We start from the raw sequence: 22,916 nt of genomic DNA, 5'->3' as shown, positions 1-22,916 counted from the left end.
TGCATCGTTTGCTGACGGAAACCATTATATTTTTACCATTTCAATATTTCCAATTACCACCATCATTTTGTACCAATGTTCCATTGTATAAAACCGCAATTATAATATCATCATCTTCCATTTTACCACAAAATTAAATGAATAACGTTAAACTAAATCAATAAATATATAAAAATTTGAATAATACTATACAAATATATTAACCGTATTAAAAAAGTTGATTATGTTTTTTTTTTTTGGTCAAATATAGCTTTTTCCTACTGGTGGAAAACTAGCGGAAAACTTGCGAAAACTGACAAACTGAAGGAAAATAGTGGAAATTCATCTTTTTCACCAAATTTCCTCCGTTTTACTGTTTTCTCAATTTTTCAGTTTTACACAAATTTTTCCCCATTTTCAAACCATATGCCACCTAAGTATCTTTAAACTCACATATAACAGCTCATAAATTAATTTATTGCATACCAATATTAAATAAAAAGTTTAAAAATTCCAAAACTAACAAAAAATATAAGAAAAAAAAAACATATATTTCCTCAGTTTCATCTAATAAGAAAAAAGATAAAATTTTTACATGAGTTTAGTTTCAGATATGAAAAAATACAAAAAAATAAGAGTGAGAGGAGATGAGATGCACAAAGTGTTTGTGGCCTGTTAGAGAAACCCTTACACAAAATATGAACGGCTGTGTAGAGGAAGAAAGAAAGGGTAAAAAAAACATATTGTATAATTTTCAATTTTTTCAAGAATATTTTTATTTCGAGATGGCTAGTTTTGTAAAAAAAAAAAAAAAAAAAATTTGCTATTCCTCAAAAAACCATATACGGTATGGCTAGTTTTCGAAAAACCCTTTCAAAAACACTACTCTACTTGGGCCATAGGCCCTTTGAATCTGGACCAGATTGTACCAAACTGAAACTAAGGCATTGTAGAAAGAGAAAGCCCATTAGTCATTGGCTTTCGGTGGTGGGGTAGTGGTGGCCGTCCGGGGGTGGTGGTGGGTCATTGATTAGATCGAAGCCTGGTTGAGAAAAGCTTTGTGTCACTTTCTGCCAAAAAAGTTTGACCATGGTTTTTATTCATGAAGCTGTTCCTATCTCCAACCAAAGTCTCCGTCACATTGCTTTGTCCTCTCCTTATTGTTGCCTAACACTTGTCTAATTCAACATAAAAAGTGCTTCGCTAATTTGATTCGAAACAGCTGGCGTTTCTGCATAAACCAAAAGTACTGTTAACATCCTAGTTGTCGCTCTTATAGCTCTTATGATTAATAGCCCAATTTATTGGCTCCTGAAACATCATTTTTTCTTTATTTATTTATTTTTTTGGTTCTTTTTGTTTTTTGACATTTTGTTTTATGGAATGAAGAAGCAACTTGATGGGGAAACAAGGAAGTAACCAAGCAACCCACAGGTTTTTAGCAACTGTGCTCCCCACCTGCATGTTGAAAGTGCTTTGAAACTTAAAGCACAGGGATTTTTGGCATTCACATATGTGGTGGGATATATACGCTTGGCTTTGTTGGTTGTTGGATGGAATAGAATGCGAAAAAGAGAAACGTATTCCATGATGTTAAATGCAAAATGCCAGCTGTATCCCAATCTTTCAATCATGGAAGTGGTTGGGACCAACAACAGCCAGTATTAATCCAACCCCAAAGCTTTGATTGCATATATTGGATATCATTATCTTCCATGTACACAATGACAGACACCAAACAGCACTGACCCAGTTCGTCTATATATAATTTATAGTGGGTTCTCCATGTTTGGTTTAAATATTTTACGAAAGCATAAACTAATTTGTTTTTATGTATGCTACATAATCTTGACAAAAATTTGGTTGATCAATAATTTCATCTAATCAAGTTTGGAACCTTTATATATACATATATGTATAGAATATTGCTACATATAATTGGATGATGCAACCTATTACAATTGATGAATTTCATGTAATTTATTAAATATATCTTTAATATTATAAATGTACACGCATTTTACAACAAAATTATGTATATGTATTGTGGTATGAAAACTTATATTCAAAATCATTGTTTGATAAAACAATAATTTTGGCATTAAACTGTAAAAAAACAGTTGATCTTTCATATAGTGGTATGTTTAAGGGGAAATACTAATTGTTTAAGCTTATACAATGATATATGAAGATGAAGTCACCAAATATGGTGCTACATGCCTCCTATAGAAATCATTGATTGCATGCAAGAAATTGAGCCGTAATATACTAATTAAGCCATGACGTTTGAAGGAAGGAAACCTAGTGCCAACCCATGGTTTTTAATTCACTGAAAAACCATAATGATGTGGAAATCCTATCTAACAATGACTCAAGATATAACAAACAGAAAGATTACTACCCCACTGAACTGCCTTTTAGATAAGAAATATATACACTGGACATATTCTAATTTTTTGTTCCAAAAAAAAAAAAAAAAATAGAAAGACATATTCTAATTTGATTGAACTTTTCTATGATATTAAACTCACAATATCAATTTTATTTCTTCAGTTATTACGAAGTCAAGTGTATTTCCTATTCCCTAATTTTGAACCAATCCACTTTCTCATATAAATAAATTAAGTTCCTTCTTTTGTCAGTTTTCTTAAAATATTTATGCATATATATATATATATATTTTTTTTTTGGACCCACCAATTACTTATTTTCAAGAAATGTATGATAATTTCCCTTCTTCGATTTTCAATTTAGGAATTAGTACATTTAATTTTGCGTCAATCCAGTTTCACTTTTTTTTTTTTTTTTTCCTAACCGACGCACTCTACCTGTTAAATATGATTAAATTTGTTCAACGACCAAACTCACCAAATTAAGAATTGCCATCCAAAGGTGAACCTTGAAAGGAAAATGTCATAAAACTTTAATCTTTCCTAATTGTCTTAAAAAGGAAACGGAAAATGATGCATGAACTATGTAAAATAGCATGTGGGTGATGACAATGGAAGCCGAGTCCTCAACCACTCTGCTAAATCGATAAGTGCAAAGCACTTTCTATATTACTTTAATAAAATTTATTATATCACCTAATATTTCTTAAAATACCAATTCAATCATATGCATATATTTTATTATATATACATATAAAATTTTATATATAATATAATCATAGTCTATTATAAGGGCTATTCGGCTAAATGGCCTGCCGGCGGCCGCTAAAACGGACCCGTCTTTGTCTGGTAGACTTTTTCTCCATGCTGTCCCTCGAAAATTTTGTTTGATCCAAATTTTGTATTTGCTTAAGACGGCACCGTTTTTCAAGCTTTTACTCTCTCTTAAAACCCTTCGTATAATTTCACCACCACCAACCAACTAGAAACAGTCAAAAACTAACGGTTTCATATAGCCGACCCATACTTTCATTTATTCTAATTATTAAAAAAAAAATCCGAAAAAACAAAATATAAAAATCAAATCAGACTTTGAAAACGAAAAGAAAAAAAGGCCAAAAAAAAAAAAAAAAAAACCTCAAAAAGCCAACTCTCTCTCTTATCTTGTCCAGCTAGCTTTAGCTTCTTCTTTCTCTGCAATCCAACTTTCAACTTGTACACAACCTTATTCTTCAATCAAAAGCCTCATAACGCGTTCAAGTATTCATTTCTCTCAAAGTTCATCCAAATATATTCGTTTTCGTTTTCGTCCTGTAAATCAATCTGTAAGGATTTTCGTTTTGGATTCTTTTGCTTGATTTTGTCCGTACGTTCATGGCGATTTCACCTCAAAGTTTCCCGCCGAGAAGACGTCGAGCGTCTTCGGCGGGATCTTCCATAGATCCGAAGCAGTCGGAATTCAATCTCTTACAATCTCTATTCCTTATTTCCAAGGAGATTTGCGCTCTGCCACAGCCTCTTCCGCTTCTTCTGTCTCGGAAGGCAAAGCTGCTTTCGATTCTATTCGAGGAGTTTCTTCGCTGTCCCGTCTCTTTCTCGTCTCCTTCGGCTCTTCTCTGCTTCGAAGAAATGCACATAGTCTTGCAGAGAATCAAGGTGCTGATCGAGGACTGTTCGAATAAGAGCAAGATGTGGCTTCTTATGAAGAACGAGTGGGTGGCTAGCAGTTTCCACGAGCTTACCGTGGAATTATCCACTCTCTTGGATATTTTCCCTGCCAAGGAGGTCGAATTAAGCGAAGACGTCGAAGAACTTGTTTGTTTGGCAAGAAAACAGTGCTCGCGTACGAAAGCTTTCGTCGATCCCGCTGCTGAGGATCTCAGGCGAGAGGTTTTGACCATGCTCGATCGGATCAAGAACGAAATCGTACCTGACCAATCCAAGCTCTCTGAGATGTTTTCGAAATTAGGGCTGCGTGATTCGTCTAGCTGCAGAGATGAGATTGAGAGCCTACAAGGTGAAATTCAAAACCAAATCGATGAGAAATCCAAATCCGAAGTCATCGCTTTGATTGGATTCGTTCGATATGCCAAATGCGTTCTTTTCGGAGCGTCGACGCCGACATCGGATATCAACCGCCAGAAATCGGCTTCGGATTTGTCAATTCCGGCTGATTTCCGGTGCCCAATCAGTCTCGACCTCATGCAGGATCCGGTTGTAGTGTCAACGGGACAGACGTACGATCGCGAGTCGATCAAACTCTGGATGGAAGCGGGACACAAGACGTGTCCCAAGACAGGTCAGACTCTGGCCCACACGGACCTCATCCCCAACCGCGCGTTGAAGAATCTCATCGCTATGTGGTGCCGCGACCAAAAGATTCCATTCGAAAGCGCGGAAAATAAGGAAAGACTCAAATCCCATGTAATCAACAAGGCGGCTCTGGAAGCAACTAGAATGACGGCGTCGTTTCTTATCAAGAAATTGTCTCCTTCCCAGCCAATGGAAATCGCAAACGGTGTCGTTTATGAGCTTCGCGTGCTTTCCAAGACAGATTCCGATAGCCGCGCCTGCATCGCCGAAGCCGGAGCTATACCTTTACTTGTACGGTACTTGAGCGCCGACGTTGGCGCTGACCACCCGAACCTACAAGTCAACGCCATCACGACGATCCTCAACCTCTCAATCCTCGAAGCCAACAAAACCCGCATTGCCGAAACCGACGGTGCTCTAAACGGCATCATCGACGTGCTCCGTAATGGTGTCACGTGGGAAGCGAAAGGCAATGCGGCTGCGACCATATTCAGCTTATCTGGCGTGAACTCGTACAGGAAGAAACTCGGGAGGAGGAATCGTGTCGTCAAGGGCTTGATAGAGCTGGCCAAAGAGGGACCCACGTCGTCGAAGAGAGACGCGTTGGTGGCGATCATGAACTTGGCGGGAGACAGAGAGGCCGTGGCGAGGTTAGTGGAAAGTGGAGTGGTGGAGATGTCCGTACAGTTGATGGACGAGTTACCGGAAGAGTCAGTGGCGATAATCGAAATGTTGGTGAAGAGGGGTGGGTTGTTGGCCATTGCGGCGTCTTTCAGTGCGATGAAGAAATTGGGTTTGGTTCTGAGAGGTGGGTCGGATCGAGCCCGAGAGAGTGCGGCTGCGACGCTTGTGACCATATGCAGAAAAGGTGGGTCGGACATGGTGGCGGAATTGGCGTCGGAGGTAACAGGGATTGAGAGGGTACTATGGGAGTTGATGGGGACAGGGACGATGAGAGGAAGAAGGAAAGCAGGTACATTGTTGAGGATGCTTAGGAGATGGGCAGCTGGTATTGATGGAGATCTCAGGGAAAGTTATTCGGCTAGTGTGACTTCCTCAAGAACAGTATTGCCTAGCTGATCCAAAAGAATATATAATAATATATATTTTTTCTTTTTCTTTTTACTTTGAATTGATTTGTAAAGTTTTACATGGTAAATTACATTTCATTAATTTTTTTTTTCCTTTTTTTTTTTTTTTTTAATATCCCTTTGCAGTCGATAACAATGTCGGCTGCAAAGTAGGAACTGATTAGTATCAAGGAAGGGAAAATGAGCAATTGCTACATGTTTGAAATATGTGACATGCACTGATTATAGCTTGAAAGATTTTTGTTTTTGTTTCTTCTAATCTTGATCTTGGAAGATCTTTATCATTATTATTATTTTTTTATAATTTTTATTTTTGCATAAGAGGAAGGGATAATTGAAAACATAAAAAAAAAGCTAATTTGAACTCCATGCGCAGCGCGGTAACCAAAGGAATGAAAAGAACAGAATTCAGATGAAGCTAATTTGGACTCCATGGCCATTGTCTTCTGCAAAAGGAAAACAAACGGCCTTTCCAAGAAGGAATCAATATCCACTTCATACCCTTTACATCGCATTTCTTTGTCACCCATAAATTATTACTCCGTAAATTGGACGGGATCATACGATTTTTTGCTTGTTTTTCTTGCATATTTTGGCTTTTAAATTAAATTTAATTATCAAAAATGCATTCAAATAGATTTAAAGTGTTTAAAAAATAAACAGAAACAAGTACCAAAAAAACAAACAAACGAACAGAGAATCCAGACTCATTACTCCATTATAAACTTTAAAAAAAGCTAAGCACCTCCATTCTAAACTTAAAAAAATAAAAATAAAAATAAGAAAGGGGGGGGGGGGGGGGGTGGGGAGGGGAGAGAGAGAGAGAGAGAGAGAGGGAGAGGACCTAGCCCAATTGTTCACATTCCCAAACCCCTCCCAGGAATGCTTTTGCAACCTTAAAAGAGTCCAGGAAGGGGATGTTACTATGAATTGGACACTAGATTTTAGACTTAACCCAAGCCAGCCTCAATTTAAGAGACAGCTCAATACTGTAATCCTAGAAATCATCCACCTCTCAAATTTCTTCATAAGTAATCTCCCTCCTCCAATAACACCCTCCTTTCCATGGAGAATCCCATGCTAGATGCGAATGCGCTTGTATTGCTTTCAAATAGTCCTCTCTGTTCTCAGTCCCATATGAGAATATCAAATATATATATATATATATTTTTATAACTTTTATATTAATTTAAGCAGGACTAGACAATTGGTCTACCACAAACACACTGGTCAAATTTAGACTCAGAGAACCAAACGTTCAACCATTGTTACTGCTTTCATCATCAACTGTAATTGATCAATACAAATTCATTTGTACTGAAAAGGGAAACTAGTGGCAAAATGGCCCAAAAATGAATCCCACTTCAGTTTCTTCTTGAGGCCAAGACATTATTAATTCACAATGGGCTCACTTAGACAAATGGGCTCCTTTTCCTCATCCTTCCACGTCTATCCAATCTCTCGAATATTAGCCAAACCCGCATGTTACAGACAAACATTCCTCACAAACCTTTCATACACATATTTTTCAGGGATAATATCAATGGTGAAATAGGTTTGTGCTAGAGTTGAATACTTTGTCCTCCTCCAACATACAAACAAGTGCCATAAACTACTACATGTTTGAAGCAGGACAAGCAATTCCATTTGGTCCCCCCCTAACTCGTTGGAGATGAGACACGTCCAGATCCACTGTGTTGGTCTTTTGTCATGTATCTTTGAAGACTGCCAGAACGGGACCAATTGACCAGGGTTATGTGCAAACCAGAAAGATAAACCACTCTGGACCTTAAGAGAATAGAGAATGTCTTATCCAATCATGGCAAGCAAGTTGATTGCCAACATTTTGTGGTGCTATAGCAAACCATGTCGATCTTCTTTGAACTCCTTTGAAAATCATGGCACAATATTCATGTTCATATCAAATGGCACGGTCAATATCTAGGCATTTTTTGCCGATATCTTCGATTCTACTAGATTAGAGTATAATTTGGATGTAAGAATATTTGTCGCCAGGTATAGCAATAAAATGCATCATGGAAAATTTTGTCAAACTTCTATATCATGGACATAAAAATCTATGTCAAAAGTTCAGGGTTTTGCCTTTGGTTTTGGATGCCAGCTCCAGCTTAATTTCTGTACTAACTTTTGATGGTTCAAATATGCAGTAGTGAACAAAACGGTGAACGTCTATCGATAACATACTCAGCTAGAATAAGGTCCTTTCGTATAATGTGCTCACCTCAAGTGATTTGTAGGGATTAGTGGGATTTGGTCGCTAGCTAATTTATTATTAATCCTTTTCATAAAGTTTTTACGGAATCCTTACTATAACAAATTTACAAATCCCTGTATATATGTATTTCTGTACAAATCCCTATATATACATGTATTTCTATCAATCATTCTTGATACAAATCTCTTTCAAGCTATTCTTTTTAAGAGAGTGAAAAAAATAATCTCAGAGAGTACAGGGTTTTGCATGTGTTCGAATAAATATATACATATATATATATATATATATATATATAGAGAGAGAGAGAGAGAGAGTCACAACCTGATAATCGTATAGTAAGATCAAATTTGGAGCATTGTAAAATGAGCTGAAAGCGTAATAGTGTCTTTTGTACTGGGCTTAACTCGGAAGTGATAGAAGCATCATACATGGCCCTACATATTTACAGACTCGTCAAAAGCTAGCAACAATTAAAAGGCCATGAGCAAAGTATCCACCAGCTTCCCCACACTGGAAAACCAAAAACCAATAAGGAAAAATGGAAAGGGACAAAACCAACAAATTTAGCACCCAGTAGTGAAATAAAAGTCTGTACCGAAAGCATACAGTTGATTACATATATACAATGTAAATTGATGGGCCACTCTAAAATTTTCTAATATTGGACGCATATAATGCTGAGTCACAAGACAAAACCTTTTTGTTTTCCTTACCAAATGCTTCTTTATTTTTGTGTCTTTTTTGTCTTCTTTTATTTCCGTGATACACTCTATAATTGGGACCTGTAAAAATGAACAAAGAGCGTGCTTGCGTATACATTGAGATTTCCATTATGAACAACAAAGAACACTTTGATTAGCCTGAGGTTTGATAAAAAAAACATTCATATTTTTGTTAATTAACGCTATAATTGAAATTTTACCAAAAAACAAAGGCTATAATTGAAGATTTTAGGGAGATATAGAAATATTAAGGTGGTATTGTCCATTTGTGCTCTGTAACATAAAGGCAAAGATTATTTTGGATTGGTGGTGCATTTGCTTTAGGGCCCAGCATGTAAGCCACATTGCCAAAACGGTTGTGAAAAGCATTGGAAGAGTCCGATTAGCCGTAGTACGAAAAACAAAGAAACCTGGCAGTGCCTGAAAAATAAAATAGTTAAAGATAATTTAGGGAATCATTATTTTACAGCTGAAGGTTGTTAAGAGAAATAATCAGAGAGAGAGAGAGAGAGAGAGATAAGAATAATAGTAAGCAAACAAAATTTTCTGTTTGGTTAGGTGATTAGGCGTCATAACCAGGGAGGCCAAAATTACCTTATGGACCCCACATCTCTTTCCTTTGTGCCAACTTTTTCTTCATTTGTGGACCCCATTTCTCTGCCTCCAAATTTCCAAAAAGCCTCTTAGTTATCATCTTAAAGCTCTCCCTAAAGCAGAGAGACAGAGTGATGAACCAAGTTATCTAATATATATTTTCATCATTTTTCCCTCACTCATTACAGAGAGAAAACCTATAGAGAGCTTTCAGTGAGAGAGAGAGAGAAAGAAAGATAAGAGTTTTTTGATGGGTAATTATAAGTTTAGGCTATCAGATATGATGCCCAATGCTTGGTTCTACAAGCTCAAAGACATGGGTAAATCCAGAAACCATGGCTTTTCTCAAACGAGGAAGAAAAAGCAACCCACATTACAAGAATCTAAACCAAAACAACAACCCCACCACCAATGTCATCCAAGAAAATCCTACTACTTCACAAGGGAACTCACCCACCCAGGTGATAGAATCTATGCTTCCCCAACAAATCCAAAAACCCCAGAAACAATTTTCCCTGACCCACCTAGAAAATCAGACAAACAGAGAGCCAGAAGAAGAAGAAGACGTGGTGGTGGTGGTGGGTCTTCTTCTTCTCCAAAGCTCGTCGCTTCCTCTGTCTCTGCCGGATGTAGTTGCCGTGCTACGCTTGAATCCGTCTGGACTAAATCCGATTCACCACCAGAGTACTACTACTCATCGTCTTCGCCTTTCGATACCTCGCCAGAGTCGCCGCCGGAACTTACTGAAGTCCGGTGTGACAGAGTTCTTGCTACCGAAACGACATTCGATGGTATGGTTTCGTGGTCTGCTGCTGCTGCTTCCTGTGGCTTCCATGAAAATTTTGAAGCTAACGATATCGTAATCGACGTGGATAAAACTTCTCTGTGTAAGAAATCGGTTATCCCAGATGGGTTAGATTCGTTATCGGAGCTCGAACTCCCTCCGATTATAACGAAGCCATCGAAATTCAACGACATGGTTAGAGATGTGAAGAAGAAAGAGAGCAGAGAATCAGGAAGACATAGAAGAAGCTCAACTGGGTTCGAAGAAAAAGACTCTCTTTCAGTCAAAGTCGTCAAGGAAGAAAGAGTTTCTTCCTTGAAAGAACAGAGGAATAGTTCTGTACGGAGATTCGCATTGAATTCGCCTGGTGTGAAGCTTCGAGTCAATTCTCCGAGAATTGGAAGCAAAAGGGTGGTTCAGAGCAACGGTCGGAAAAGTGTGTCGTCGTCGTCGTTGTCGAGCTCCCGGAGGAGGAGTCTCTCCGAGAGCTTTGCGATAGTGAAGTCTTCTTTTGACCCACAGAAAGATTTCAGAGAATCAATGGTGGAGATGATTGTGGAGAACAACATCAGAGCTTCGAAAGATTTGGAAGATCTTCTTGCATGTTATCTTTCTCTCAATTCTGATGAGTATCACGACCTCATCATCAAGGTCTTCAAGCAAATCTGGTTCGACCTCACAGATATCTCATCCAAGTAAAAAGAAGGGAAAAAAAAAATAATAATAAAATTGTATATCAGTTTGAATTTCTAGTATTCTCTTGCTCTCTGTTTTCTAATAGATCTTTTTCTGTTACACAGTCCTTTTAGTTGCAAATGAGCCTCTTCAAAGATAGGCATGAAGAAATGGAAATTCCCCAATTTCCAATCATTTTGATTACCAACTGCATATCAACATGTAGCTTTTGCTTAGAATTCGATCGGATAATATTATAGATACTGACAGAATTTAGCAATTTGGTTCATATTCTATAACAATTTTCCATCAATTTCGGATAAATTGTTCTCAAATAATCTAAACATTTTGAGAAGCTTTTAGATCTTGTACAATTTCAGACTATCCCTGATCTTGAAACTAGCTAATAGATCAATAAATCTTTATATAGGGCAACAAAATTTTTTCTTGGTTTTGTGAATTTGTCTAATAGGAAAAAAATAATAATAATAATAATAATAAAAGGGTATTTGTCCATATTCGGTTGCTTGCACTGCAGAAAAATGAGCGACTATCTTTCTGATGAGAGAGTGATTTTTTGCTTGGTGTTTTTTTGGGTCTATATTCTTACCAAACAAACTCAAAACGACAGGATTTTTGGTCTCTGAAATTTCTGTACTTATTGGACCCAAGAGACCAATTTGGGAATGATACACGAATCAGTATATTATAAATTGTTAAATTAAAGGACCCCCTCACGTACAATGACTGACAAAGCTACCCTATCAACTCACAGGTTTTTCTCTCAAAGTCCAAAAGAAGATACCCTTTAAGGACGAGTTCAAGTTTTTTTTAAGTCATTTTTTATTTTTACCCAACAAAATTTAAAGTCCCTCCTCCTCTCTGGGCAGTATATACAGCTTTCAGACCCTCCACTCCGTAACAGCAGACTCTGAAGAGAGTGAAGCATGAGACAGGAAAAAAGCTAACATGTTGGGTTTCTTCAAAGCTGAAGAAAACAGTTCAAAAGCCGTACTTCATTATTGTTATTTTTTTTTAAATAATAATAGATTTATTGTTTGAAGAGAGTGTTAGATTTCAAATTTAGCAAACGTACTGAGAATGGAAAAAAAATTATAAAAAAAAAAAGAAAAAAAAAAAGGCTTTTGTAAACCCTATGAACTCTTTGAAAGAAGGTTTTCAAAATTTTTCTAGCATGCTTAAAGTTGCAAGTTTTATATTCAAAAAAGTTAAAGTTACTTCGAATATTTCAAAAGCAATATGAACTTTCCAACCATGGAAGGAAGATCATGTGGCCTACCGAAGAGGACTTTTCTTTCGTTATGCAAAATCAATGGTTCATATTAATGAATGGGCTTCCCTAGCTAAAAGCAATAAATTGGTAAATTAACTCTTATAATTTGTAATAAATAGCAAACCTCCTTTATCAATTTGAAAAAGAAAGAGAGATGAAGATCTCTAGTATTTCTTTTTTGTTCTTTTTTTTAGGGGGAATAAGTAATAACGGACAGTTTGATCCATCCAACACAGTTGAAAAGAAAGCACAGACTAATAAAATGTAGTCGCTTTCTGGGACAAGAATTACAAAGGATTACATGCCTATGAAAGAACAGTAAAATAGAGTTACATTAACTTAATCAGACCTATCACCAAAAAAGAAAAGCCTTAATCAGACATAACCCTGATAATTTTTTGTCTACGGTTTTGATTATTTTAGGTCTGTGCTATTATACAATTTAGTTACTATTCTCCATTGACTTTAGGACTACATATATTCTCTACATTTGGAAAATAATTTTAATGGGTTTTATCACCGTCCTTCCTATTGACCTAAGCCAGGTCTACATATATTTTATGTCCCAAAGAAAAACAGAGCCTAGAAATATTTATTTGTTTACTTAGGTACATATTTTTTGGTTAATTTATTCACATACATATTCAATTATACAAATTTTTTGGTTAATCTATTTACACACATATTTAATTATACACATTGCAAGATAAATCTTACTCTTAACTTTTGTTAAGCTTTAGATTACAAAATAAAGCCAAAACATGTTTGTTTTAAACACAACTTCACATATATAGTACTGTTAGAAGTCTAAAGTCTCTCATGTATTTTTTTTATTTTCTTCCCAAGATGGACTACTTCTAATTAATGTATTCTCCATTGCCAACACGAAAAAATAAAAATAAATAAAAATACTGCACATCCGTTCTCAAAGGACTGCTTACATTTATATCATATGACTTTAAATATGTGGTGGCTTGACACTCGAGTTTTATACTTCACTTGCTGTGTTACTTTCGCTAAATCGCAAAAATATAAACTGCTTTCTGGTTAATCGTTAAAAAACTTTGGGTTTGTAATTAATACTTGGATAATTCTGACTTTTTCTTTCCAAGTAGTGGCTTTTTTTTCAAGAAGTAGTGTTGAAAGCCAAAACTTCAGCTATTTATTTAGAGCAACATATCTATTATACGTGAAGGTAAGGTTCGCTTCTCTATAAGTTGAGGCCATGGGGAAAAACAAAATTAAAATAGAAAACATACAGGTTCGTCTCCAGTGATTGTTTGGTCAAGAAAATTTCATTGAAAAATGATAATATATGGTGAACAACAACGTACCTAGAGGGGAAACACAAATAAAATATAATAAATTTTTTATCATTGGAATTATTTAACCAAGGTCACATATAAAAGAGTATCAAAATTGCCCTACACTATCCCCACGGACATAAATGTGGGCATATTATAGCCAGATTTTGCAGTTGAAATTTTGAAGCCGAGGACACATATTATAAATGCAGCATATTTTAGACTTGAATATTATTATTAAAAAGACATGATATATTTATTATATTTTTAGTCAGCCAACGTTCACATCTTTTTCATATGAATAAATGACCAAACAAAAATATAATATTATCATAACATAATAATATTAAAAACGATTTTTTTTTTTAAATCATTATATTTATGGATGTTCACATGTTAAAAAAAAATATAGATATTCATATTATAAAATAATTAAAAAATATCAATAGACATTAGAATCTAAAAACATTATATAAGAAAAAAATATAAACATTGTCACTAAACTATTCCCATAGACAAAAAAATTAAAATATATATATACATACATATAATATAGTTTAATATTATTAAGTGGTTGAAACTAAATCGTTATGTATAAAAAGTGTGAATATTAACATTAGGCTGTTAACATAAGTATATATGCATACACATCAGACATACTATATATATTTTTTTAAAAAGAGCAAAACATGTAGCCGCTGCGAACAAAATATACGGTTTTGGAAAAAGGTGGGTTTGGCGCACAGGCGGTGAATTGTAGATTTTCTCTTTCACTTTCTTTGTTGTCTTCCTTATATTGTTTTTATAACAATTGGGTAAACAAAAAAAAAAAAAATATATATATATATATATATATACACATATATATTCATGATTGAGAAAATAAACTCACACTTAACTAGAGAGGAACTTAGATGAACTGAAATATTTCTGTACAAATTCAAATCTGAAGGCCCACCAGCCGTATTGTCTGTTATCAGTCTTGATTGAAGAATCATTGTAAAAAATAAATAAATAAAGACAGAAAGAAAGAAAAATTAAAGATTGGATTGGGGTGTTCAATTAAATTTTTGGAGATAAGAGTGTACCGTCGGCGAGCCGCAAGGAAAGACTGGGTCAATGGAGTTAAAAGAGTACGAAATATTGAACAAAAACAAACATAAAATCTCCGTAGATTCTGGGTTTGGATCTGACATAGCCGTTGTCATCTTCTTGCTTCAATACCTACAATTTTCAGTATTAATTTTTTTGGTACCTAAGCAATTTTAGAGGTTGCCGTTGCATGGTAGGAGTAGGGGCTATTACCCTATAGAAACATTTTTATTTTTAACTATAGTGCATTTAGGACTTTAGTCAACCTTCTTTTTTGCATCCTTTGAACAAGTGTTAATCTAACTTGTGGTTGTTGGATATCAAATTTTTTTTTCTTTAATCATAGATTGGGTGTCTGTTCTTATGGCGTTTTTGGAGTTTTTTCTTTTTTTTTTTAATTAAAAATAGGAAAAATCTACTGATTATGTATTCAAGATTAAGTCTAAGTTACTAATCACCATGATTAGATCTGTTCTATGAGCTCGTTCATTTGTATCCTTGTGATCTAAGGAGACAGGAACCTCGATTATGTACCTTGAATAGGGTTAGGGGTATAGTGGCCGTTAGGTAACAATTTTTTTATTTTTTTATTTTTTTATTTTCCCACAAGGGTCTCAAATATGGAAACTTTGCCAGAAGGGAGATAATAATTTTCCATTATTATTAAGAACCAAATACCCTCTCAAAGCAATATTATGAATATCTACTATCTAAGAAAAAAATCCTCTTAATTTTTTCTTCTCCTTATCGTTATTATAATCTTTATTTTGTTTCCTTTTGGTAGTTCACATGGAAATTGAAACTTGATTTATACAAGAGAAAACAAATGGAATATTTGACTAAGAAAAACGCAAACCTACTAAGAGAAAATTCCAACAAATGACATACCAATCAAGTTTCGTATGTCTTTGGAAAGGTGACCCAATTCATTGAATTTTTTTTTAATTCTATTTTAATCTGGCTTTAACCACATCCGAAAGAAAGAAATCTTTGCGTATCTAATCCAATTTAAATTTTAAATTTCCACATAAGATTCAATGAGATTGGGGAATTCAAACCTATTTAGTTCTTACCTATAAATAGATTTGTTCTTTTTTCACTATAGCTAGTAGCTAGATTAAAAGGCAGTAATATAATAGAGATGAAATTTTTTAACTAAATTTCAAATTAAATGATATAACATCAAATATGGTAATTCATTATTGAATGTAAATTAATAATGTCTTACAATTTAAAAAATAAAAATTACTAAAATAGTGTCAATTAATCAGTAATTAAAATTTTAATTTATAAATTTGATAAATATAAAATTATCTATTAAAATATTAAATTATATTTTTCCTTCCATATTATTCTATAAAAATAGATCGAATATTCATAAATTACATGCAATAAACAACAACAATAATAATAATAATAATAATAATAATAATAATAATAATAATAATAATAATAATAATAGAGCCCAACCTGCAAAACATAGAAAAACCACACTTTAAAATATATTAACCCCACCATGTTCAGAACTCTGTAAGAATGTTCTCCAATTAAAATTATTAAAAGAAAAAAAACACGTGTATATCCTAAAAGGTCTTGATGAACTGTCATTTGTAATAGTTAAACAAAGGTCTTTTAGACAAATTATTAAAAGAAAAACCAAACTTTTTTTTTTTTTTTTTTGGCTTTTTGGGTAGAAGACAAAAACGCTTTGGCATTTGCAATGATATGAATTAAAAATCGTTTTTATCCTTTTTAATGACAGGTTTAACGATGCTGCATCGACTAAGATATCGACCAAAAACATTTATAAGTATTTAATATTGTATGTCAAGCAAGAACTTAATTAGGAACTCACTCAAAGAGTGTTCATTTAAGATATTAAAATAAAAAAAATTTGTTATAAATATAAAAAATATTATTTAAATGATAAAAAAAATATTAATATTGCATATTCATATAACACAAATATAAATACATAATTTAAAAAAATAAACTAATTAAATATTAGAATATCATTTAGTAAATAAATTTAGTAAATATTTTGATAAGAATATTTATAATGGATCTGTTAAATGTATGATGCTCTCCATTTTAAAAAGCCAATAAAATTTAAAAAAATTTTCTGAATAAATTTGATGAATTTTTTGATAAAAAAATTTCCAAAAAACTTTTTAAATATATAATGTTTTCTATTTTAAAAAGTTGCAAAAATAAAAAGAAATCTTTATTCTAACTTTTTAATATAAAAAATATAATTCGGCTCTTCAAATGGAGCCAAATTCATTATTTATTTTAACATTATATTCACTTGATTTAATATAATATATATTTTTATTCCACTATTATAATATTTTAATAGATAATAAAAATGATTATAAATAAAATAAAAAATATAAAAATAAAGAACATAAACAATAAAGAGTGTTCTTGAAAGATTTCTAAAAAAAATTCATTTTGACATCTAAAGATGTTATTTATCATATATGATGCTCTTTATTTTATTTAGTGCCTACATTTCTAATATTGTTATTTTTTACTATGATATTGTTAAAATAATAATTCCAAAAGAAGTGGCTATCTTTTATTATTAATTTAAATCACATAAATATACAAATCAGTAATATATAAATATATTATTATTTGCTTTTAAGTTGAAAATTTTCAATTTTAAATTTATATAACACATATTTAATATAACAAATAACCAACATATAAAAAGTACTTAAAATTGGGAGTAGTTTGGAGCAGTCAACTTCATAATTTTATTTTTTCTCTTTCAGTTCCCTTTTACTTAATTTAGAAATAACTATTAAATTTCCACTTAACAATGATAATTGATATTCATAAATTTTAAATTTAAGATTTAATGATGAAATTTTTGTCCTAATTTATTTTTAAAAAAACAACAAATAGATACCAAGTTAGTGACATATTTGATAACAAAATTTTACTTAGTTGACGAAAGTAAGATAACTAAATAATCTTTAGCCTTAAAAATGAAAAATAACAAAAAATAATCCATTTTAATGAGTTCTAATTAAATAATATCCTTAAAAATGAAAAAGAATAAAAAAAAATTCCATTTTAATAGATACCAAGTTAGCGACATATTGATAACAAAATTTTACTTAGTTGACAAAAGTAAGATAATTAAATAATCTTTAGCCTTAAAAATGAAAAATAACAAAAAAGAATCCATTTTAATGAATTCTAATTGAATAATCTTTATCCTTAAAAATGAAAAAGAACGAAGAAAAAAAAATCCATTTTAATGAATTCATCAAGTTGGGCACATGCCAAAGACCAAAAGAAAAAACAGAATTGATTTATTTATTTATTTTTGAATATAAATAATTTTGGTTAAGCAAGCAATATTGATAGGATAATAGATAGACACACGTGCAGGGGGGACAAAATCCGGGAAGAATTTTGATGAGGAGTACACGAGTGCATTTTAGTAATAGCCTCATCTCATGTGCGCATGTCTGTTTCTCAAATTTCAACTTGTCATTTCTTTCATATCAATTTGCCCATGGAAAGGGACAACAGCAATTTTTTAGTGCCTTTGTTTTCCTATTGTTATTAATTTTATTTTTAAATTGTTTGTTAAAATTCTGTACTCATTGCCAACATATAATTCCAACGGGTGCATGCATTGAATCGTCGGTGTCAGTCTTCAGTCTTAGAGGGGGAAAAAAAAAATTTATATATAAAATTTTTGTGTTGTGTTGTTTTAATTTTTTCAAGTATACATACAGTACGGATATGTATTAACAAGAACTTTTACTATACGGATCATTCACATGTTAATCGCATTAAAAATTAATATTTAAAAAAAAAATTAATTTTTACTGTATATATTATATATACATATATAATAAAATTAATATTTTTTTTCAAAAAAAATCAATTTTAATACAATCTACATGCGGATGATTTATACCATAGAATTACTCATATATTTATATTATATATATACGGTATGGATTTAACTTGTTATTTTAGCATTCTGAATTAATTTAATTTAATTTAAATAGTGATCTTAAAACAAGATTATTTTTATTATTCCAACATTAATCTTAATGAGACAAAATTAATTTACATTAAAAAATAAAGGGATTCCATACATAATTACGTTGCCTTATGAATTTTGTTTGTTCTAGTACGTTACAACTTACTAGCGATTCAATAAATTAAAAACGTAGGAATTGGCCTTCACTTATTAATTATAGAAGGAACTCATTTTGTACTCTCTTTTTTGTCAACAAAGGATGATGAACAACCACTCAACTTCCCCCTATTCTTTCAAAAGTACATCATTTTTAATTAATTGAAACCAAAATTCACCCAAACCAAGTAGCTAGCTAGGTCATGACCCAAAAAAGGGACACAAATAAATAAATAGAAAAAGGTAGGTTTGCAAGAGCATGAATGCATATAGATGGATTTCCAAGTTAGGGTGGAAAATGGGTCCCAAGTGATAAATTAGATAACAATAATGGTAGACTTTTTTTACAAGATTTAAGGTGCATATTAGTTGTTAATTAGATTAAAGAGTTAACAAGTGATATGATTAGAAAAAAGGTGACAACTCTAATCACAATAAAGTTTTATATACATGAGTAGGATCTAGATCTACTATTTCACCCGTAAAACAAGGCAATAGATGTATATATCAATCTAATCTGGGGGTGTAAGAAATCTTAGTGATTCTATCAAATAGATTTATGTGGGCCATTCAACCGTGACCCCTCAACCAATTAAAAGATTTTGCTGTTTTAATTCTAGCTTATATGAACCATAAGCGAGTGAGGTAACAAATATCATTGCAACGAAACATCATCTTATTTGCCTCTAAAAATTAATCTATTAAATTATCAATAACATATGTGGCTAAAAATAAATATTCCCATCACCCCACATATATATGTACCAAATTTCTTTTTCAATTTGAGATGATTGAGTAAAAGTACGTACCGAGAAAAGCTTTGTGATCATTGACCAACCAACTGATAATGATAAAAAAAATTAAGAAAAAGGTAATATTAGATTTACCATTTAGCTACCAACATATACATGTTAGTTAAAATATATATTAATATAAATCATGTTAGTTGAACTATTAATACATGCTAATTAAAATATTAATATAACCAAGAAAGAAAGTGATAAGCAAACCATTGGTGAAATAAATGTTACTAAATATAAGTCAATTAAATGGTGATATGTGTATATTTATAAACACATTACTAATCTAAATGGTATTATTAGGAAAAAGAAAAAAATAAAAAAAGCGGTTATGGATCTCTTTATTGTGGGCTTAATCATTGTTAATCTGATCTACCTAATTCCGCCTCATGAGACAAGGTATTCACTTCTTAGGTCAGGCCCAATAAGCTCAAGCCCAACCCACAAGCTTAAAAGAGCTATTAAGCGGGAAAACCAAGCCACACGAGGTGAATTAATTGGGGCTAGACTTCTCCCCAAAAAAAAAAAAAAAAAAAATCGTAAAATTATGACCTGAAGAACAGAAAAAAAATCTTTAAATTTCCGACAGAATATGAAACATAACAGTAGGAATTTTACATCAAATCAAACGGCAAATTCGGATATTATTATTATTGTTTTGTATACAATGAATTTTGTGTGTAACAACTCTGCGACTCAATCTACACTCTTTCAAGCCATGGATCCCGAACTATACATCAAAAGGATCCTAGTATACATTTCAAAAAAGAAAAAGCAAACCCAAAAAAAAAAAAAAAAAAAAAAAAAAAAAAAAAAAAGAGAAAAAAAATCCTGTAAAGCCATCAATATCACCCAACAACCAAAGAAGCTAGCATTTCCATGCATGTCACAAGGAAATATGAACCACCACTGTATCTATGTTCCTGTAATTAGTGAAGATATGAACACAAAAAATTTGTATACCAAAGCAAACATTATTGCAATTATGATCTGATCGACGATGGAGATTGTCTTAAAATTTCTCTCCACAACATTCTTTAAACTTGAAGTTGAAAACCTCAGCTCTATAGAGAAAGAGGGTTGGCTTCCATTGATGTGTGGACTAAAGGTCGTTATCCCAGTAACACTTTTAAATTCCTTATTGCTCCATTCCTATTATACATAGCCAGAGAAAACATAAACAATGTCAAACTTTTGGCACGTCATCATTTGTATGGAATTTGGACTTAATTTTACTACATATTATAGGCTTTTTGTTAATTTTCCGAAATCTGTTAGTTTTAAATAGTAATTTTGCTCCTGGAAATAAATTCCATTAAAGAATATGTAATAGGGAAAAATAAATAAATAAATAAGAGAATCCAAGTTACCTCTAGCTGTTTCCCAACAGTGACAATTATTGTCTCTGTGCCTGCATTAAAAGTCAGAGGACCTGCCTCCGATTGGATATGAAATTCACAAGGCTCAATGGGAAGGTGAAGGCTTAAAGCATGCTCAAACAATTCCTTCTGTATCTCGTCGTGTAGTGCAGGGTTTTGTTCCATGGAATTTTGGTGGTTGTATCTGTACAAACTAAGAGCAATTTCCTTGCCCTGAATTATCTTCTGAGATGGCTGCTTTTCTGCATTTGTATAGAAAACTTGACTTAGTTGCTCCGCAATTGCATCGAGTTTATTCGCAATGCTGTCCATCTTTTCACTGCAATTAAACAAGAAAACCGTTGTTTAGCTTGGCTGGAAATATTGTAGCTGTTGTTGTTTTTCGCAGCACAAATCTCCCCTGCTCCTATGCCCCATACATCTCTATGCTTGAATAAGCATTATATAGAAGGAAGTTCTTCTCCTATACAACGTGAAAAGTAAAATGGACTATCAAAAACATGGACATGAAGTAAAGGCAACTAGATTTGTTTTATTTCAATGTTTTTGTCTGAATTCTTTTCTATATTTGTTTGTTTGTTGGCGATTTTTTTTTTTTTTTTTCCTTATGTTTAAATCTTTTTCTGTGGTCGGGTACAACACCATATAAACACAAAGAACAAATTCCACAAACAGCTAACAGACACAAAACGAAAACGCACAATACGATACGCTACTACTCTCGAAACGCAATTTAGCTTTGAATTTTTTATCGTCACCTGAAGTCCCGATATCTTTCAACCTGTTGCAACGATTCCATTCTTTCATTCCCATTACGAATCCAAACCATCTCCTCCCGATCACCATTTCGCCGAACAACGAAACCTCTCGGATTTTCCGAATTCCCCAATAATGCCCAATCAGCTTCTCGAACCAACGATCGCAGCTCGTCGACAGAAACCCCATGGCCTCTGATGAGAAATGCGCCGAATTCCTTAGCCGAACCCAGAAGCCTATCGATGGAGCCGGAAGACGAGAGAAGCGAACGGAGATCAACGTCGGCGGGAGTCGCTGGTTGACGACGAAGACGTGAGGCGGGGGTCTCCGGGAAGTGAGAAGCAGGCAAGGTGAGGTCGGGGATGTGGAGGGTGTTATCGAGAAACTGAGCGAGGATCTCATTGGAAGCCGAACGCGATCCTTTGGCGGTGGGGATCGGAGACGGTGGGGGTGCAGGATTAGCTATGCGACTTCTGGTGCGCATGAGAGCCATGGAAGCGTATCTTACAAGCAACAATAAAAAGTAGAAGATGAAGATGGAAATTTGGGAAAGTTGAATTATATATTTATATATATATATATATATATATATATATAGATTGATATTGATATGATGAAAGTGAATGAGTGGACGGTGGGTTGGAGTTGGGAGGTCCGGCTGGTTGGTGGTTGGTGGTGGAGCAGAGCAGAACAGAGCAATGCAGTGTAGGAGTGCACGTACAATGAGTTGTTGTGAGCTCGTCAATGGGTCCCGGTTTAGCCCCATGCTTTGTCGACCTTAAAACTCATTCTGTAGTCAGCTTAGATCTGATCCCACTTAGATGTTCTGAACCTTCCTTTGTACATCAAGGCTTTGTAAGGCTTTTGTTTCGGCTATTTTGTGTCCAAAAACATTTTCGGGGTCAAAAAAAAAAAAAAAAAAGTGTTGAAAATGCATCTACAAAACTTCCTCTGATAGATATAGAATGGAATGCTCTGTTTTAGTTAGACTTCCTCTAATAGATGTGATTGTTTTCCTTAGTTTCAAATATAAGATAATAATTTTAAAAGCTAAAAAAGTTCTGTAAATCTCCCCAACCATGAAAGAGGAGTTATTACATAATCAAATCATAAGCGTATTTACATTGTTTGTCTCCTTTCTCTGGAGATCTTTGTCTCCTTTCTCTGGAGATCTTCTTCTTGGTCATTAAAAGATGGTAGTTTTCAATGCAAAACCTCTCAAATATATATATATATAAATATATATATATATATTTATGTAAAAAGGTTTGTAATCAAGATTCATCCATATATACAAACTGTTTTAGTTAATCTACAAAAGTAAATAACATAAAATCCA

The 22,916-nt window shown here is 33.2% G+C and overlaps 3 protein-coding genes across 3 annotated transcripts; 2 read left to right on the top strand and 1 right to left on the bottom strand.

The window, feature by feature from the left end:
• Positions 1-3,417: 3,417 nt before the first annotated feature.
• Positions 3,418-6,032, top strand: LOC125419013 (U-box domain-containing protein 16). The gene has a single exon (XM_048463815.2). The coding sequence runs from the start codon at positions 3,744-3,746 to the stop codon at positions 5,760-5,762; it is 2,019 nt and encodes a 672-aa protein (XP_048319772.2). The 5' UTR covers positions 3,418-3,743; the 3' UTR covers positions 5,763-6,032.
• Positions 6,033-9,310: 3,278 nt separating this feature from the next.
• On the top strand, positions 9,311-11,064 carry LOC107431025 (transcription repressor OFP1). Its single transcript, XM_016041903.4, has one exon. The coding sequence runs from the start codon at positions 9,576-9,578 to the stop codon at positions 10,806-10,808; it is 1,233 nt and encodes a 410-aa protein (XP_015897389.1). The 5' UTR covers positions 9,311-9,575; the 3' UTR covers positions 10,809-11,064.
• Positions 11,065-20,054: 8,990 nt separating this feature from the next.
• On the bottom strand, positions 20,055-22,834 carry LOC107407516 (uncharacterized). The gene is made up of 3 exons (XM_016014804.4): positions 21,580-22,834; positions 20,813-21,140; positions 20,055-20,594 (listed from the first exon to the last, which is right to left on the bottom strand). Exons 1-3 carry the CDS (start codon positions 22,341-22,343, stop codon positions 20,358-20,360), a joined length of 1,329 nt encoding a protein of 442 aa, XP_015870290.4. The 5' UTR covers positions 22,344-22,834; the 3' UTR covers positions 20,055-20,357.
• Between the last annotated feature and the right edge of the window lie 82 nt (positions 22,835-22,916).

The sequence above is a fragment of the Ziziphus jujuba genome, chromosome 6 (genome assembly GCF_031755915.1).
Source record: "Ziziphus jujuba cultivar Dongzao chromosome 6, ASM3175591v1".
In the NCBI taxonomy this organism is placed as follows: domain Eukaryota; kingdom Viridiplantae; phylum Streptophyta; class Magnoliopsida; order Rosales; family Rhamnaceae; genus Ziziphus; species Ziziphus jujuba.
This window is presented reverse-complemented; position numbering and strand designations above follow the sequence as displayed.

Bases quoted from the DNA above. Each gene is read 5' to 3' on its own strand.
- LOC107431025 (XM_016041903.4), top strand. From the start codon at position 9,576: ATGGGTAATTATAAGTTTAGGCTATCAGATATGATGCCCAATGCTTGG.
- LOC107407516 (XM_016014804.4), bottom strand. From the start codon at position 22,343: ATGGGGCTAAACCGGGACCCATTGACGAGCTCACAACAACTCATTGTA. The intron at 21,141-21,579 runs GTGACGATAAAA...GTTTAATTGCAG, and splicing joins GAAAGATATCGGGACTTCAG to TGAAAAGATGGACAGCATTG. The intron at 20,595-20,812 runs GTAACTTGGATT...TATGTATAATAG, and splicing joins CTGTTGGGAAACAGCTAGAG to GAATGGAGCAATAAGGAATT.
- LOC125419013 (XM_048463815.2), top strand. From the start codon at position 3,744: ATGGCGATTTCACCTCAAAGTTTCCCGCCGAGAAGACGTCGAGCGTCT.